At 43.0% G+C, this 19,428-nt stretch overlaps 1 protein-coding gene across 4 annotated transcripts in view; it reads left to right on the top strand.

Moving 5' to 3' along the window:
- Window positions 1-13,980: 13,980 nt before the first annotated feature.
- CNKSR2 (connector enhancer of kinase suppressor of Ras 2) overlaps window positions 13,981-19,428 on the top strand; it is a 574,134-nt gene continuing 568,686 nt past the window's right edge. For all 4 annotated transcript variants that reach the window (XM_058186957.1, XM_058186956.1, XM_058186955.1 and 1 more), the window contains exon 1: window positions 13,981-14,518. In XM_058186957.1, the coding sequence (XP_058042940.1) occupies window positions 14,455-14,518 (64 nt within the window). In that variant the 5' untranslated portion in view covers window positions 13,981-14,454. The remainder of the gene's footprint in view (window positions 14,519-19,428) is intronic.

Below are 19,428 nucleotides of genomic sequence, written 5' to 3'. Positions count from 1 at the left end.
TCCAGTCCGGCTTCCGGTCCGGACATAGTACGGAGACAGCGTTGGTCGCGTTGGTAGATGACCTCTGGAGGGCCAGGGATAGGGGTTGTTCCTCTGCCCTGGTCCTATTAGATCTCTCAGCGGCTTTCGATACCATCGACCATGGTATCTTGCTGCATCGGTTGGAGAGCTTGGGAGTGGGAGGCACCGTTTATTGGTGGTTCTCCTCCTATCTCTCCGACCGGTCGCAGACGGTGTTGACAGGGGGGGCAGAGGTCGACTGCGAGGTGCCTTACTTGTGAGGTGCCTCAGGGGTCGATTCTCTCACCCCTCCTGTTCAACATCTACATGAAGCCGCTGGGTGAGGTCATTAGTGGTTTCGGGATGAGTTACCATCTGTACGCTGACGACACGCAGCTGTACTTCACCACCCCGGACCACCCCAACGAAGCTGTCGAAGTGCTGTCCCGGTGTCTGGAAGCTGTACGGGTCTGGATGGGGAGAAACAGACTCAAGCTCAATCCCTCCAAGACGGAGTGGCTGTGGATGCCGGCACCCCGGTACAGTCAGCTGCAGCCGTGGCTGACTGTGGGGGACGAGTTATTGGCCCCAATGGAAAGGGTGCGCAACTTGGGTGTTCTCTTGAATGGGCGGCTGTCGTTCGACGATCATTTGGCGGCCATCTCCAAGAGGGCTTTTTACCTAGTCCGCTTGGTTCGCCAGTTGCGCCCCTTCCTTGACCGGGATGCCTTATGCACGGTCACTCATACTTTGGTCACTTCCCGTTTGGATTATTGCAATGCTCTCTACATGGGGCTGCCCTTGAAGTGAACCCGGAGGCTGCAGCTAGTCCAGAATGCAGCTGCGTGGGTAATAGTGGGAGCAACTCGTTGCTCCCATGTAACACCAATCCTGCGCAGTTTGCACTGGCTTCCTGTGGTCTTTCGGGTGCGCTTTAAGATTCTGGTTACCATCTTTAAAGCGCTCCATGGCTTAGGGCCTGGGTACTTACGGGACCGCCTGCTGTTACCCTATGCCTCCCACCGACCCGTACGCTCACACAGAGAGGGCCTTCTCAGGGTGCCATCCGCCAGACAATGTCGGCTGGCGGCCCCCAGGTGTAGGGCCTTCTCTGTTGGAGCTCCTACGCTTTGGAGTGAACTTCCCCCTGGCTTACGTCAAGTGCCTGATCTTCGGACTTTTCGCCGTGAGCTGAAAACGCACCTATTTATTCAAGCGGGACTGGCTTAGAAGTTTATTAAGTTTAACTGGGGTTATTTAGATTTTAGTATTTTAAAGGGTTTTAAATTTTAATATGTTTTAAATTTTGGCCAATTTTATAATAAGTTTTTTAATTGTTTATTTTAATTGTATTTTGTTACTGTTTTTATTTTGGCTGTACACCGCCCTGAGTCCTTCGGGAGAAGGGCGGTATAAAAATCTAATTAAATAAATAAATAAATAAATAAATCGTCTAGTGGGACCCCAGAAGATGTCTTCTCTATCAAAGTGTCTGGCCTCTGGATGCTGTCCCCCCATCCCCTCCATGGAGATATGTGCAGTTCCCACCCTACAAAGGTTCCAAAAGGCTTTGGAAGTGTGGCTTTGCCTGCAAGTTTGGATTTGGTTGCTTGTTGTTTTAATTTTATGCGGGAATGATTTTGAGAGACAGGAGAAAGAGCTGCAGCCTAGACAACAGTCTGATGAAAACTGAGTCAGAGGGGAAGGCATAGTTTAGAGGAAGCACTTCAGAAGGGACTTTCCCAAGTTTTCAGGAGACTAAAAGTAAGGAAGAGAAGAGGTACTTTCAGACTTGAAAAATTATGTTACTATAACCTTCCAATGAAGACAGTGTTAGTCCTCAGGGTTGGCGTTTCTTGTCTGCACTACCCCAAAGGGCTGACACTTGCTGAGCCTCTATGTTCTTTTGCAACACAATGGATAATTTTGTTCAGGTGTTTGTCTTCTTAACTCTATAAGCCACCTTCCAAATCTAAATAAAAAATACCTGTTTGTCCTGATATGAAGACACAACCTACTCACCCACCCAAGTGAAAAGATACATCAAAACAGGTATGGACAAGATTTGGGCAGCCAGAAGTCACACCTTCAGCTTCAACCACAACAATACACAATTTTAATAGTTGGGCCAAATTTAAATAAGTTTTTTAGCTATTACTTTTAATTTGTATAGTACTTGTCCTGATTGTTGTTTTATTTGGCTGTTAACCGCCCTGAGTCCTTCAGGAGAAGGGCGGTATACAAATTAAAATATTATTATTATTATTATTATTATTATTATTATTATTATTATTATTATTATTATTATTATTATTATTATTATTATTATTATATAATTAGTCAATATGGAAAGGTATCTGTATTTAAAGTAAATCAACAAAAGACAAAAATAATAACTAAAAATATGACTATACAGCAAAAAATAGAATTAGAGAGAATAACGGGATTTGAAATAGTAAAAAAGGTTAAATACCTAGGAGTGTATATTGCAGCTTCAAATGTGAAATTATATAAAAATAATTATGAAGTCTTATTGTGGCGGGAGGATTGGAATAATCCATAAATCCATTATTCCTCCTTTCTAATATGATACCTGTATTTTTAACATATCTCTTTATATTCAACTACCTTATATTTTATATCTTATGATTGTCTGCTTTGTAACCTCAATATAAATGAGGAACTGAATGTGCCAGCTGAACAGGAACATTGCTAAATCCTACAAGAGATGGAACATAACAGGAAGCCATATGGGTGATGTATGATACTTGCTCAACCCTTACCGTATTTGGATATCAGGTGCTTTTTGCTGTATGACACGTATTATTAAGACATGAAACTGTACTTTTTGTACTTTTCCATAGTTACTTCTGCTTTTTGAATTAGAGTTTTTAAAACCACCTGCCTGGGCATATCCCAGGCAGTCCAGATTTTAGTGTTTGAACACACTGGGCTCTGATGCATCAATAAAGTCTGATTCTCTCACCTTCCTGGTCTCGAGTCTTTCTCTTGGCAACATGTGGCAGTAACTGGACACTTGGACTTTGCTGCTACATCTCTGGTGCATTGGCTGGGAAACTCTGAGGGGTCTTGGGACCCTCTGGACTGTCCACCCCGGTGTCAGGGTTCATCTTGTCAAGAGGAACTTCCTAGCGCGCACGGACTTGATCCGAGGGACTTCCTGGGGACGGGGTGACTCCGGCAGCGGCGGCTGACATCTCCAAGAACCAGTTGAGAAGGCGCAGAGACCAGGCCCTGTTAGCAGCTAGCTGCGTTGGTGGTGGGACCCCCAAAAGGCAAGTATCTGGGGTTATTGTACTAATCCGTGCTCAGAAGGTAGAGCGGACAGAGAGGCCTGATCTCCCTCTCTCTCCAGGGTAGTACGCATTGGTAGAAACAGATGGGTGGCTTGTCTTTAGGGGTGTGTGTGTGTGTGTGTGTGCGTGAGTGTCATCCGCAGTTCCCAACGGAGGCCGTGATTTCCAGGTCCTTGTGTCGGGTGAGTTTGTGTGGACAGGACACCTTCTTGTTTTCCCGAGAGAAAAGGACCCCTTACCTTTCTCTCATCCCTTTTCCCTTGTTGTTTTGTCTGGGACCCTGGGTGGATCATGGGAGGTGGAGAGAGTGTCCCCTTGACGCCTTTACAATGTATGCTCAAGAACTTTAAGGCAGGTTACATGACTCAGGACTATGGCATTGAGTGGAGTAGGAGCGATTTGAGGCGTTTTTGTGAGGCAGAATGGCCGACCTTTGACCTCGGCTGGCCTGATAAGGGCACTTTAGATCCCAATATTGCCCTTAAGGTCCACCAATTGGTGTTTCATCCAGCTGAGGGCCATCCAGACCAGGCTCCTTATATTGATGTCTGGTATAACCTTCTTAGAAGGCCCCCCTCCTGGCTTTTGAAATGCAAGAACCAACAATGCCTCCTGATGATTCCTAATTTCGCCGTTTTAGCCAAGCCGTTGTATGAAGCTATTAAGGGGGGTGATAAAGAACCATTGAAGTGAGAGAAAGAGGAACAGCAAAGTTTCACAACTCTGAAGTTCGCTTTGACTCAGGCCCCCACCCTTGGCTTGCCTGACTTGGAGAAACCTTTTCAACTTTTTGTCGATACGAAACAAAACATGGCAGTTGGTGTGCTTACGCAGAAGATGGGGACATGGTTTCGCCCCGTCGCGTACCTGTCTAAGCAGCTGGACAATGTTGCGAAAGGATGGCCGACCTGTTTGAAAGCAGTTGCTGGAGCGGCCCTTCTCACGCATGAGGCCAATAAATTGACCTTTGGCCATGACTTGGAAATTCATACTCAACATGATTTACGGGCCGTCTTGGAGAATAAAGGGCATCTCTGGCTTACTAGCCCTCGCATGTTGAAATATCAAGCTATGCTTACACATAACCCCTTAATTCGTCTAGTTCATTCTATTGTTTTGAATCCTGCAACCTTACTTCTGGAACCTGACTCTTGGGTGTCCCATGATTGTCTTCAAACCATTGAGGAGACTTTCTCAAGTCGTCCTGATTTGAAGGATGTTCCCCTTGTTAACCCAGACTATACTCTTTACACTGATGGTTCTAGTTTCTTTCATAATGGTGTCTGGAAGGCTGGATATGCGGTCGTGACATTGGAAGACGTTTGGGAAGCTCAGCCACTGCCCCCTGGCACTAGTGCCCAATTGGCTGAACTACATGCCTTGACAAGGGCCCTTGAAATGTCCTATGATTTGCGGGTCAACATCTATACGGACTCTAAGTATGCTTTTCTTACTGTCCAAGTTAACGGTGCCCTTTATAAAGAGCGTGGGATGTTAACAGCAGGCGGCAAGGATATAAAGTATGGATCTCACATTCTGCGGCTCTTGGACAGTGTATGGGCTCCCCGAAAAGTTGCAATAATGCACTGTAAAGGCCATCAAAAAGGGGTTTCTGATATTGATCGTGGCAATAACAAGGCTGACCGCACCGCTCGCTCTGTCGCATTTGCTTTTTTGCTGGCTCAGACTCTTTGTCCTTTATGGACCCCTCCATCTAATGCCTCCCCATCATATACGCTGGAGGAATTGCGCCAGGCCAAATCTTTGGAGGCCTCCTTCATAGATGGTTGGTGGATCCTTCTGGATGATCGTGTCTTTGTTCCCCAACACCTGGCCTGGGACGTTGCTTCTTCATTGCATCAACAATTACATTTGGGGAAGTCTGCCTTGGCAAAGGCCTTGCTGCGTAAGGTGTATATTGATAAGATCCATAGTCTGGCAGCTAATGTTGTTCTTCGTTGTTCTATTTGTGTCGCCAACAATCCTCGTCACGGACCATCTTTGCCCCAGGGCCACCAACCTAACGGCTGTTATCCCTTTGATTCTCTCATGATCGACTTTACGGACATGCCAAGATCGGGGTTGTTGTGACCCAGGTTCCTGGACCCGGACTCCTGGACTCGGATGATTCAGAAAGTGAGGGAGAAGACCTGGCAAGCCCTGCTTCTCTTGAGCCCTTTCCCTCCCTGGCACCCACTCAAAGGGAGGAGGAGGGGCCGGCAAGACCTGATTCTCTGGAGCCTTCTTCTGATTTGGCAACGCCCCAAGAACAGTTTTGGAGTGATGCAAGACTGCGCAGGCGTGACCGGCGCGCGCAGCAGAAGCAGTGTTGGGATAAAGCCAAGTCATAATTGTCATGCAGTGACATCTGCAGAGACTATAAATAGGAGGCGGGACTTCCTGGTTTTTTGTCTTGGACAAAGCAATGAATTTGCGCGGGCAAACTGTTTCAATGGAGGGAAGAATATATTCGTGAGTAATTCTGGCCTTATCTATAATTTCCTCGTTATCTCCAGAAACTTGGCAGGCCCGTGGGTAGACGTGGCCAGGACATATATCTATGTAAATAAAAGGAGAAAAGGAGGCCTCTGACTGACTCTTTGCTGGGAGTATTGGGGAGAGGGAAACAGAACAGGGGTCCTATATTGCTATGTTAGTTATTGTTTGTACCTATACTGGCTGGCCTGAGGCTATTCCCACGAGAACTAAAAAGGCAGCTGAAGTATTATTAAGACATGAAACTGTACTTTTTGTACTTTTCCATAGTTACTTCTGCTTTTTGAATTAGAGTTTTTAAAACCACCTGCCTGGGCGTATCCCAGGCAGTCCAGATTTTAGTGTTTGAACACACTGGGCTCTGATGCATCAATAAAGTCTGATTCTCTCACCTTCCTGGTCTCGAGTCTTTCTCTTGGCAACATGTGGCAGTAACTGGACACTTGGACTTTGCTGCTACATCTCGGCAAAAAGTGCAGAAGGAAATGGAGAATTGGAAAAAGTTGCAGTTATCTTTATTGGGAAGAATAGCAGTAATAAAAATGAATGTTTTGCCCAGGTTTTTATTTTTTTTCAAATGATACCAATACTTAAAAAAGATGCAAATTTGAAGGAATGGCAGAATGGAATTAATAAATTTATATGGGTTGGTAAAAGACCGAGAATAAAACTGAAAATAATACAGGATACACGTGAAAGAGGGGGTCTTAAAATGCCTAATTTAAGATTATATTATGAAGCCGCTGCCCTATCACTAATTAGTGATTGGTTTAACTTAACAGAAGAAAGAATATTGAATATAGAGGGTTATGATTTCTTATATGGATGGCATGCTTACTTACTATATGATAAAAAAGTGGAGAAAGTTTTTAAAGCTCATATACTTAGAAATTCTCTGTTGCGGGTTTAGAAAAAGTATCAATGTAAGTTAAACTACAAAATACCTATATGGGCAAGTCCCAGGCATACAATAGAGAACATAAGTGCAGAACAAAAACCGGAGGTGATTACTTATAAAGAGCTTCTCTCTATGGAGAAGGGTAAATTACAGTTGAAATCTCTAAATATAATGAAAGAAGAAAGGATAATTCATACTTGGTTTCAGCATGGACAGCTGCAAACTAGATGGAAAGAGGACCAGAAAATTGGTATCATGCAAAACAAGGAAAATTTGGTAAAACAGATTAGAGACCAAAGTCAATCGCATATTAAAAGGTTGTATAATGCATTGCTAGAAATAGATTCAGAAATGGAACTAGTTAAGGACTGTATGATAAAATGGGCACAAAATATACAGTAACCTCTAATGATGGAAACTTGGGAGAAAATTTGGGTGAGAAATGTTAAATTTACACAAGCACAAAATTTAAGATAAAATTTTTACAAAATGTTTTATAGATGGCATCTAGATCCTAAAAACTAGCCTGTATGTATCCGAATTTGCAAGCTAAATGTTGGAGATGTGACTGTGACGATGCTACTTATTATCATATATGGTGGACTTGCAAAAAAATCAAACCATTTTGGATAAGAATTTGGTGGGTCATGCAAAATATTTTGAAAAAGAAGATAAAGTTTACTCCACAATTGTTTTTACTGGGTATAATTTCAGATTGTATGATAATAGAGAGTAAATTGATTTTAAATTTAATATCAGCAGCCAGACTATTGGTAGCGCAATATTGGAAGAAGGAACATCTGCCTATGATTGAAGAATAGATATTAAAAGTTGCAAATTTAGCAGAGATGGCAAAAATTTCAGCATATTTGAAAGACTGTTCACAAGAAAGATACATAGTGGAATGGAGAAGATGGATTGACTATATTCAAAATAAATATTAGACCAAGAAATATCAAATAGCTTTCGAATGAACAGACTGCAAGAATTATATTTATATTTTTCTTTATGTAAAAGGAGAGTTAAGGTCCTGGGGAGGATGAGAGTTTATGGATAGTTAGCATAAGTTTAGCTTATGATTGTTAGATGTTTGTTATACCCTGTATTTTGCTCTGGGAAGTCTGGGGGGGGGGGTTTGGGGAAAGGAGGGTAGGGGGAAAAGGGGGAATTTTGGGGGCGGGGGGAGGGGGAAGGAGGGGAGATATTTGTTAAAATTTTGTAAAAATTTTAATTAAAAAAAAGAAAGTTTTGGGTAATATATTTCTTTTTTTCTTATTATTTTTATCGCTGGCATAGTCTTTTTTGGTTTCCATTATCCCATTATAGTCGCCCACAATGCATATATTCCGATAGCCTGTCATAATTATCTTTTCATGTAGTTTCTTATAGTATTCCCCCTGATTTTTGTTAGGCGTGTAAATAACTACCAAGATTGGTAGTTATTTCCAATATTAATTTATTTAATATTATTTATCTTTATTTCCAATATTAATTATTCTTCCTTTTGGATCCACGTAAATTTGGTTGGCCTTTATTCCTTTCTTAATATATATCACCACCCCTTTCTTCTTCTCTGCCAATGCTATATAAAGTTTCCCTAGTTTAGTGTATTCCAAGTATTTTTCATCCTGCTTTCGGATATGTACCTCCTGGAGGCATACTTTGTCTATTTTTTATTTAATTAGCTTTGTAAATATTTGTCTCCTTTTTGCCACTGCATTTAGTCCATTAACATTTATTGATATTAATTTCAAATCTTTCATTCTATTGTCTATCTACCAAGTATTAGTATCTGTTGGCCCTTGTGACTATTTGGTTTCTTGTTTTTATTCCTCCTACTTCTTGGCTTCCTTTTTTCTCTTTGCTTCTCTCTTCCTGGACTCCTCTTTTGGCTTCCTGATGTTACAGTGATTCGTCTTCTTGACTCACAGTCTCCAACTCCTCCTTACTACTCTGATCTTCTTCATTTCCCATCAGTTGGTTGAAAAAGTCTTGTGCCATCACTAAACTATTGATTTTAACCTTTTTTTTCTTCTTCTTGCTTTTCTTCTTGCTTTGCCATGATACAAGCATTCCTTCTGGAAGTATCCACCTAAAGAAAATAGTTCATTTATTCAATTGTATTGCCAAGAAACGATAGTCTTTATGCTGTTCTCACACTCTTCTAGGGATTTGCTTCAATGTGACTATTTCCTTCTCTTTGTACATCAATGGTTCTTCTCAGGTGATACTGTAGGCTATATCCCGGATTTTCTTTCTGACAAATCTAATATGGACCTCTCTAGGCAATTTGTGGCATCTAGCATAGTTTGTTTGGATCCGATATACCTCGTCTAATTCATTCATAATTTCTTATTTATACCTTTGTAGAGATTCTGCTATAATGCCTGCCATAATCTGTCCTAGGTCTTCATCCTTTGTCTCGACCACATTTTAGAATCTTAAATAAAATGATGCCTGGTCCATTTCTAATTGGATTACTGAGTCTTGGAGATCTTTATTTATTGCCATCATTTTCTGATCTACCATGTCTATTTCTTTTTCATTTTGTTCTGTTTTGGCTTCTACTATTTTTATTTTTTGTTCATTCTTTTGAATTGTTTCCTGAATTAAATTCATTTTTTATCCAATTTCTGAATATCGAGTTTCATTTCTCCGTGATTGCAAAACAATGTTTCTTGCATCTTTGTCATTGTTTCCTGGATCAATGTCAGAGTGGTTTGCATTGTTTGCATGTTTGGGGTCGTATTAGTTTTTTCCACCTTTGGTAATCCCTCTGTCAACTGTTAGTTTAGTGGGGAAGCCGTCATTATCGTTGGGTTTGATGCAGTTTTTTCCCCCTGATTTCAAAGTTGTTGTTGTAAGACTGGTCATCTCTTTCAATACCCTACTTTGTTCTCCCAGTATTCTATAGATGTTTTTCCACACTATCATCAACCATTGACTATATGTCTTTTTATAGTTATTGTTGTATATATATATATCCCATTTTTTACCCTTCTTATGATGTTAAATATTAGCTATTAGGTAATCAATTCCACTAATGTGAACTATCTCTATTCTTAATCAACCTTGACAACTTAATCAACGTATATAACAACTAACTATCAACAAAGACAGAAGCAAAGACAGAAGCAAAACCAAAACCAATGGCTATCTAACTATCAAAGGAGATCTGAGTGTACATATAAATATCAATATTAATACGTATTAATATTAAGATAAGAGTAGATATAAATAATGAATACAGTAGTAAAGTTTAGCTGTTATGACATAAATATTACTATCCATAATCTATGTAGATTAAACAGAATATACCAACTAGGGTTTTAAATTATATCAATATGCAGGCCTGTATAGATATAAAAGTGGGTGTTGATAATCAATTAATCAGTATATATCTAAAGTTAATTCTAAATATAGTTATCAATTTGCACAGAAATGTAGTTACAATTATTAAAGTGTTAACAATTCAGAGTATCTATAGAATTGAATAAAAAATACCAGGTTATAAACAAATAAATATATCCAAATATAAATATATTATACTTAAACTCTCCCTAAAATACATCTTTTATCAATATTACTGATTCATAAGTACTTACAATTACCACTATTTTTTGTATATGAAATATATAGGTATAATTGCTCCTTTAGTTCTTCTAAGTTAGCTTGGAAATAGTCAATAAGAGATAGTAAATATGCCTTAAATGCAGAGTTCAAACATTTGATTCTAAGAGAGTATGAATCGTTGTATCTTCTCCCGATTATAACTCTTTTTATTCCTCCTGAATCTTTACTGTCTCAATTATATTTATTATAAATTATTATTGTCTTTCTCCACCTTTATTCAGCCTTGGAGTTTTCTGATTCTTCTGTTCAAAAGTTCTGTTAAAGCGGCAGGTTCTTTCTCAACTTTCTGGCTTGGGTACTCTTCTCCTCAAGCCTCTCTTGCCATCATGGCGTGCTGTTGTCTGCTCTCACTACTTCTGTTCCTCTCCTTTCTTTTCCTGTCGCTCTAGGATGGCAGCTACCTCAACTTCTCCTTTCCTTCAATTTCTCACCAGAATGTCTCCCCTTCTCACCGCTGTATCACTGTCACAAACATTTTTGTCTTTCCTTTTCTTCACCACTTTAGTGGTTAGATGTATTCACTGCTCCTCCCGCTGAGTTGCCGCCCACTCTCACAACAGGAGTTTTCTTTTAACCAAGTAAACAGACTCACTTTTCCAAGCAATTGTCAGCCTTGCAGTTTTCAGGTTAATCAGTCATTCCAAATGTCACAGTCTGCTATGAAAATCTTCTCTTCCCTTTGCTCTCTGGATCATTGCAGCCTTGGGTCTGCCATAACGTGATGGCAGGCAGATTCACATTGGTTTGACAGGGGTGCCCTTCCATGCAACAAGTGATCGCCATTCACTTTGTTGCACTCTGGACTTCCCCTTCCACACACACACCTCAAGGTACCAGCACCAGAAGGTACACGTGAGGTGTGTGTGTTTGCTCACATTATGGCCAAGAAGGAGGAGAAGACTTGGCCAAACTTTTCTGTATCCCTCTCTTCTGAAACTGGACAGTTGAGCAGTGTTGCGTGGGGCAAGAGTCCTTCCAGCCAGCGCGAGCTTCCTGGCCAGACAGGCAAGCCTCTTTCTGGCTAACATGGCTATGTAGCCTCCTGGCTCTGGCTTTCCCCACTCAGGTTAGCTGTTTTTTTACCTGCTGGGCCTGGGCGTGCTCTACCACCTTTACTTGGGCTTTCTAGCTGGCCACTTCACCTCCTTTGGACTGGGTGTGCCAGGTGCTCCAGGTGGTGATGGCAGCAGCCTAATGGATCTGCATGAGCTGCTGGTGGCCTCTGTGGTGGCAATGGCCCACAGTGGTGCCAAGGTGCATCGGGTGCATGAAGGGAATACGCTCCGCGCATGGGCCAAGGGTCAGACCCACGAGGGGGCCAAGATGACCAGTAGTGACCTGTTCTCCAACCGCAAGCAAAAAAAGCTGGGACAGATTAGGTGAGTTGATGGCGTCCGGCATTAGCCGCCCCACCCCCTGCCTTACCTTGCCTTGGCCCATGGCAGTGGCAGTAGCTGGAAGCAGAGGCCTGGGGGGAGGCATGCAGTCTGGTCTGCTGGATGCACCAGGCAGCTGCCTGCCACATCCCAGCCTTGTGGGATGGAGCACGTGCATCCAGTGGTCTGCATCACATGCCTCCTCTGACTCTGCCTGCTGCTGGTACTGCCCCCACCATGCCTGCTTCTTGGAGGACCAGCCCAGTGGCTGGACATGGCCCAGAGAACACCCAGCTGGTTTTTGCACATGCCAGAACACCAGAAACCCAAAGACCAGCTGGCCTGTACACGCATGCCTGTTTTTTGGCCATTTTTCAGGCCATTTTCTGGCATTCCGGCTGGTGGTTACGCATGTGCGCACTAGAAATCAGAAGAGCAGCTAGCGATGGCGCGCGAGCCACAGTTTTGCCATCACAGGTATAGTACATGGATACATATTAAACATGATAAAATGCTATGAAGAGCCACGGATCTGGCTGTGACACATAGCCCTGGAACATTTGTTTATTGTATCTCTGACACACAGCCCTGGAACATTTGTTTATTGTAAAGTAAATTTACATAATAGAAAACCACAAAATTCACTAGCATTAATATTCAAATACATATAGATTATGTTCCAATCAATTTAAACTCGTGCAGTTTGAAACTTAATTGCTTCAATAGGATATGAAGTTGAACTCTCTGCTTGTTTACTCATAAGTAAGTTCTGCTGTGTTTACTATGTGAAAGATTGCAGTTTTAATCACAAGAAACTTCAGCTATTTTACTACTATCATATTTAATATTCTGGCTTTTGGAAAACCTGATTCTAAATGGTGATAATAAAAGGTTATAATAAAAAGATAATAAAAACCCAGGATTACCTCTCTAGCTTAATAGAGGAACCCATTTTGAGGCTACTTGGTAGAGGAGTCCTAAAAAAGCTATAAGTCATATACAGGGAAGGAATGAACATGGCATCATGAAGAATTCAGATAAACTTGTTTTTCAGTATAAATCTCAGTATAATAATCTGAAGGCCTTTAAGTATTATGATCCTATATGTGTTGTTCCCTTTTCTTCAATTATTTTTTTCTCTTCTGGTCTTAGTTACTTTTTTTCCACTCATCTCTTTCTCCTTCTCCACTGAACAAATACATTCCTTGTAAGCCAATGTAGCATTTCATCTTTATTCATCCCATACTTTTATTTGCATGTTATGGCAGATAATTAAGATTGCATTCTTCAAGATCTCATCCTTGTTCCACCTCTTTCGTGCCGCATCTTTTCCCTCCACTTTTGATCCTCTGAATTCACTTTTGGAAGTTAACATGCACTTACAATCAGGAATTTAGTACGTAATGAAATCTGCCGACTTCCAAGAATTTGGCGAATCCATATAGTACCAGTGGGAATATCTACTGTTGAATTTTAGCAATAGGGTCTGCTGAAAACGAAGTCCTCAATAACGGCAAGGATATGTCTCCTCGCGTCAGAACCGTTGAAAGACAGCATTTGTTTAAAGTCTGGGTCATGCTGAGCATGGGAAAACAGTTGATTCTTTCAAGTCTCGTTTCTCTAGACTAGTTTTATATATATAAACACAAACACACATACACCACATTCTCAGTGACAAGTTTAAAAATACTACAATCCCCAATCCGCCGGCGGGACGCCGATCCCCTCCTCCTTTCTCTTTGGAAGAGCAGCAGTCAGGAAAAACCGGGACTAAGTAGGCGGCTCGCTCCGTCAAATGTAACGAAACAGGTGCTGTACCTACCCCCACCGCTTCTGAACAGTTTTTGATCAGAAGCTTTCGCTCAGTCGGGGATCTTTCCCCCTCCCCACCCCTCAAATACGGGCAGGAAGGTTGGATCGCCCGTGTGATTTGCGAACGGCAGCCTTTCAAAGGAAGAGAGGCATGGCTAGAAAAGCGCCCCTCTCCCGCCGACTGCTTTCTCCACGCGGCGGCGGGAGAGGGACGCTTTTCTAGCCCTGTCTCTCTTCCTTTGAAACGCTGCCGCTCGCAAATCACACGGGCGACCCGCTCCCCAAGAAGCACAAGAGGGGCCGCTTGGCTTCAGATATTTTCGGCTCCAATCCTCGTCATTTCCGCCAGTGGGGGAAAGGTGGGCGCTGTGGAGGGGGAGGGGAGCAGAGAACGTGCGACAAGCGGGCAGCTCCGGAGGGAAAGCTGGCGAGGGAACAGTACGGGGGGGCCATTCATTGCAGGGAGAAAAAAGGCGCGAAGAGAGCCGGACTCGAGCGGCGGACTGCGCCGCGGGGTGGTTAAGTCTCGTGAGCCTTCAGGCTTTCACAGCCGCGGTCGGAGCAGCGCCAGGACCCATTTTCAGCATCCTGGCTCTGCAGGTCGCGTGTGGGGGCGCGGCAGGCTGTAGGCGGCGGAGCGTGCAGCAGCCGCTTTCTCCGGCTCCCGCTGAAGCACCAACAGGAACTGAAAGCTCCAGAGGCACACACTCATCCACACGCACCGCGCGCCCACGGAGGCACGCAGAGGAGCCTGGAGAAGAAGAAGGCTATTTCGAGGCGCATTTTACAAACGCGACGTAGTCTTGTAAACGCTGGGAGCTGTATTGAACGCCCACCGTCCTTCGAGCCCAGCCGGACGCTGCTCGCTTCCATCGCCCTTTCCGCGGCCCCCTAGAAGTGCTTCTCGTAGTCGTCCCCCCCCATGGCGCTCATTATGGAACCTGTCAGTAAATGGACGCCGAATCAAGTGGTGGATTGGATGAAAGGTAAAGAGAGAGCCTAGACGGCGGGGTTTCGCCTGTTGCCGAGAGGGTGGCTTGTGGTTATCGTTTCCTGCTACTAGTCTTTGGCTTCTAATTATTATTTTTTCTTGCCATACCTGTTACGTGTTCGGTATCATTCGGTTGTGAGAGTTGAAACCTCGATAACAAACGGGTTGCAGACAGTGTGCGGAGCAACTCTTCGCAGGTTTTCTCAGCGTTAGATTATAAGTAGAAGGCAGAGTGCAGGCGAGCGCTCTGCTCCGGGAGAAATGCATTGCATTCCATTTTGCTTAGTTAGGGTTCCCCCCCCCTTCCTTTGGGCGCCCACGACAGATAGACAGACACCTTGCGGGAAGATGAGCGGAGCCCTCCCAACATTTTAAGATTATTTTTCTGTATCTTTTTTTATGTCTCTTATTTTACTCGAGAGCACAATATAGGGGTCCCCCACTCAACAATTCTCTGCCGTTGCCGCGCCTTGTTAGGCAGTGATCCAGCAGTTAAATTGGCTGGATTATTAAAACTTTTCACGAAGGCATAGTCGAATCCTGCAAAACGACAGTTCAGAATAATGGGATGAAAAAGAATGCAGTGTTGCATTCTAAAGACAGGGAAGAAATAACCGTGGGAATATTTGTAAGGGGTCTTGCAGCTGATGAGGTGATGTAAGCCATGGGAGAACGACCAATCCCTAAAGCCAATAGGGATTGCACATTGCACAACGATAAAACAATCCTTGAGGTGGGGTGGAGGAGGAGGAGGAGGACTTGCGAGATAATAGAGACCAGGTACCAGGACACAGCAGTGCCTCTTGAGGAGAGGGGCTGAAATGGCAGCATGTCATCCTGTCAGGGAACAGTGAATCCAGTGTCAGCATGACCTAGCAAGAAGCTGAAACAACGATCAACATGGTTGTGACAACCAGAAAACAGTGTTCTGGAATATTGTGGGGACAGTGTTGGATTGGAAGCTTAGTGGCATCACAGATCTTGGAGGCAGGTCCTTAGTGTCAACATAAAGAAGTGCTGTGTGGTGTTAATTTCTCTAGGTATGTTCTCTAGGTAGGCAGAATATTCTGCAATAAGTGACAATCTGTATGGCATTCATTAGAACCTTACATGGAACGATTTACTTTGCTACTGTTGAATATGCCACTTGTTTTCCTTTGCAGTCAGTCATTCTGTTGATGCACTTGTAGCTTGAGAAGAAGCCAGGCTGTCATTTCACTCTACTTTTAAAGCAACAACTGACTCACTGTGACTCACTTTCAGCAACTGTCCTGTTTTAACTTTTAGCCCAGCTGACATTCCTCCACTTCTAATAGTAGCATACTCTTTCTTTTAAAATCTGTATCAGTCAGCTTTCTTTATTTTTAATCTCTAAAACTTTTCCAGTAATTCCATTTTTTCTGTTTTATTACATCAACCAGAAACTGTTCCACCAATTGTAATCAGCATGACTTTTTAATAACTGAAACATTGATCCCAGGCCATTGCAACCCTTATTAATGAGGGTAGTAATTGCATAATTAGCACAAATATTTTGCCTTTTCTGACATGAAATTAGGAAAGTGATTCCATTTCTTACCACTTCAATGAAACAGCTGAAATGTATATTTGTTCATGGTTAATGTATAGGCAAAATTAAATACCGCTAAATTGTATCTGGCTGCTTTGTAACCATAGTAGCAAATATTAAATTAGTGGCTCAAGGCACTAGGCTAGAAACTCGGAAATCATTGGGTTGTAATCCTACTTTAATCATGAAACTAGTTGGATGATTGGAAGAGTCACTTTTTGTCAGTCCTAGGAAGAAGGCAATGGCAAACCACTTCCAAACAAGAAAACTGCGTAGACTTGGCCTGATGGAAAGGCATAAACATGCACACATACAAACATAAATTGGGAAACTCTGGAAGTGACTAACATAGTAGCTATGGAGAGTGATACATTTGCTTTTTTTTGCATTTATTTTTTTTAAATTCTTTCTAATACTTGTTTTCATGACCAGTGATTTCAGAATATCAATAGGATTTAATGCCTTTTGAATAAAAAATAAAATTAATGTAAAATATTAAATTTTCATAGAAAATACCACTCAAATAATGTCAGTTAATTTCTAAAACAATATTCATCATTAAAAGCTGCTAGCTGAAGCAAGCTTAACTATTTCAAAAAATTTTATTTATATAGATAGAGAGAAGGGGGGAGGGAGAAAGGGAGGGAGGGAGAGAAAGGGAGGGAGAAATCCTATAAGATTTGCTTATGTTTAGCCTACTCAAGATGCAACAAAGAAAGGCAATTTAATTTATATTTTTGAATTGGATTTTTGGGTTAACATAATTTTGGTAAGTGGCAAAATTAAGCCTTTCATAATTATACCCAAAAAGATATCTGGTTGAATATAACGGGGGTTTAACTTTTTAAACATTTCTTCATTTCATGTTTCCATTTTTCATTTTTAAAACTGCTTTCATTTTTCAAATGTTTTCTAAAAGTGTTAAGATTTAATATTTATTATATTGATTTATGTTTGGTTAGTTAAGATCAGTTTCATCTTACGTGTTTCATAACAAGGTGCTTCTGTTTTATAGTAAAGGGAAGGATTGGAAACCAATATTTGGTTATGAAATGTATTGCTGAATATAAAATTATGCCTCCCAGGTAGATGCAAGGTACTGTGAAACTTCACAAAATGTGAAAGCATTTTAGACTAGAATAAAAAAAATCTAGAATAAAATAAAAAAATGATAGGGGATAGTGAGGAAAACCACTTAGTATTTGATAATTGCCTAAAATAGATCAATATGAGCTTCTAATGCAGGGGTGTCAAAGTCACTTTCATTGAGGGCCACATCAAGGTTGTGGTTGACCTCTGGGGTGTGCGTGTGTGTGGCTGTGGCTGGATGGTCACATCTGATTGGGGGGGGCGTGGTAAGGTAGGCATGGCCAGCTCAGTGTTGCTCGCATGGGGGGGGGCTGTAGTGGCTGGGTGGGGCTGGAGGGATCCATTGTCTCCAGTGGGGGAAGGTGAGACCAAGGTGAGTACCAAACCCTTGTCCACCAGAGAAGCCTTTCTGTCTCTCTCAGGCCACATGGCGGAGGCCCCTGATGGCAGTGCGGGCTGCCTGGAGTCCTGGGCAGTGGAGGGCAAACTGGCCCCTGAGCTCCCAGGGTACTGAGACCCAACAGCCCAGCCCTGCTTCCTTGAGGGGTGACGGTCTGCATTTACCTCCTCAAGACTACTGCTGCTGTGCTCGCTCTCCTTGTCCAGGTTGCTCATGGTGTGTGAAGGAGGGCAAAGTGTGTGGGTCAGAGGCCCACTCCCTCTCCTTGCAAGAAGATCCACCTTTGTAACCAAAACAAGCTATAGGATGGGAGACCACAAGAAGAGGAGGGGCAGTACGTCTGCTGGTGGCCAAGTGCTAAGGCAGGGCTTCTCTCAGACTCTCCCTCCCTACTCTCATAATCTTCCTTCCTTCCCTCCCTCCCTCCCTCTCTTCCCTGCTTCTCATTCCCATCTCTTTCTTTCCTCCATGCTCAGGAAAGTACAAGGGAAAGATTGGCCATGCTGCTTGCAGCTGTGGCTTTCCCACATGGTGGGGGCAGTCCTGGTGAAAGGGAAGCCTTGCGGGCTGCAAGGCCAAGCCAGAGAGCAGGGCATGGTGCCACTGGTATGGGCACAGCACTGATCTACAACTTGGTGGTGTCCATTTGGACCAGAACACAGTTAGCCTTTGATCTGCCTCCCAGAGCTGGCCTGGAGCCAGCGAGAGGCTACCCTGCCACCTCAGCCCAGCTCCCTGGGTGTGTGCACAGGAAGTGGCGAGTGTGCTGCAGCTGGTATCCTGGGTGAAATGGATGTGCTCAGAATGCAGTCAGCCTGCAGGACTAGATGGTCACCAGGGATGTGAGGCTCTCCATACTCACTGCCTATTGTGCATGCGCCCAGGGGGCTGGATAGGTGTGGCCCTTGCTGGTTCCAGGCCAGCCCCATGGATCTAAGGCTGATTACGTTCTGACTTGGATGGTCACCACCAGATTGCAGATAAACGCCCAGTCATCGTGAGCTCGGCTGAGGTGCTGTGGACCAGTCCTTTGCTGTTTCCAGGGTGGCCTCATGGGCCAGATCTAACCATATAGTGGGCCAGATGTGGCCTGCTGGCCTTGAGTTTGACACCCCTGCTCTAATGGATAAAAGAAACTTGCTCCCACATCATCTACAAGTATCACTCTTCTTCTCCTCCTCCTCCTCCTCCTCCTCCTCCTCCTCCTCCTCCTCCTCCTCCTCCTCCTCCTCCTCCTCCTCCTCCTCCTCCTCCTTCCATAGCCGTCATTGGACGTTGGTGATCATGTTGGACATCCTATTTTTATCAACAGCCGCACAAAAAAGTGCTGTTGAGTTTTGTCCAAACCAGTCCCTTAGATTTTGAAGCCATGATGTTCTTCCTCTGCCTGGACTTCATTTGCCTTCAATCTTTCCTTGGAGGATTAAGTGAAGTATGTCATATTTTTTGGAGTGTCACATCACATGTCCAAAATATTCTAACTTTTGCTTTTTTATGGTTTTAATGATTTCCCTTGGCTTTCCCAGGCAGCTTATCACCTTCTCATTTCTGATTTTGTCAATCCAACTTATATGTAACAGCTGCCTGTAAATCCACATTTCAAATGCTTCTAGTCTCTTCAAGTGGCTTTCTGTCAGAGACCAACTCTCTACTCCATAGAGCAGGATAGAAAAGATGTAGCATCTAACAAGCCTGATATTTCTGAGAAGCTGATGTAGTTGGCTTCAGATCTCATAATATGTGTTAGCATTTTCAAAATGAATCTTCCAGTTTCCATTTGCATAATTTACATTGTTGACAAACATGAACAAAAAAAGATAACATTAGTTTCAATATTGAATTCACT

The sequence above is a fragment of the Ahaetulla prasina genome, chromosome 5 (genome assembly GCF_028640845.1).
Source record: "Ahaetulla prasina isolate Xishuangbanna chromosome 5, ASM2864084v1, whole genome shotgun sequence".
NCBI lineage: Eukaryota > Metazoa > Chordata > Lepidosauria > Squamata > Colubridae > Ahaetulla > Ahaetulla prasina.
This window is presented reverse-complemented; position numbering and strand designations above follow the sequence as displayed.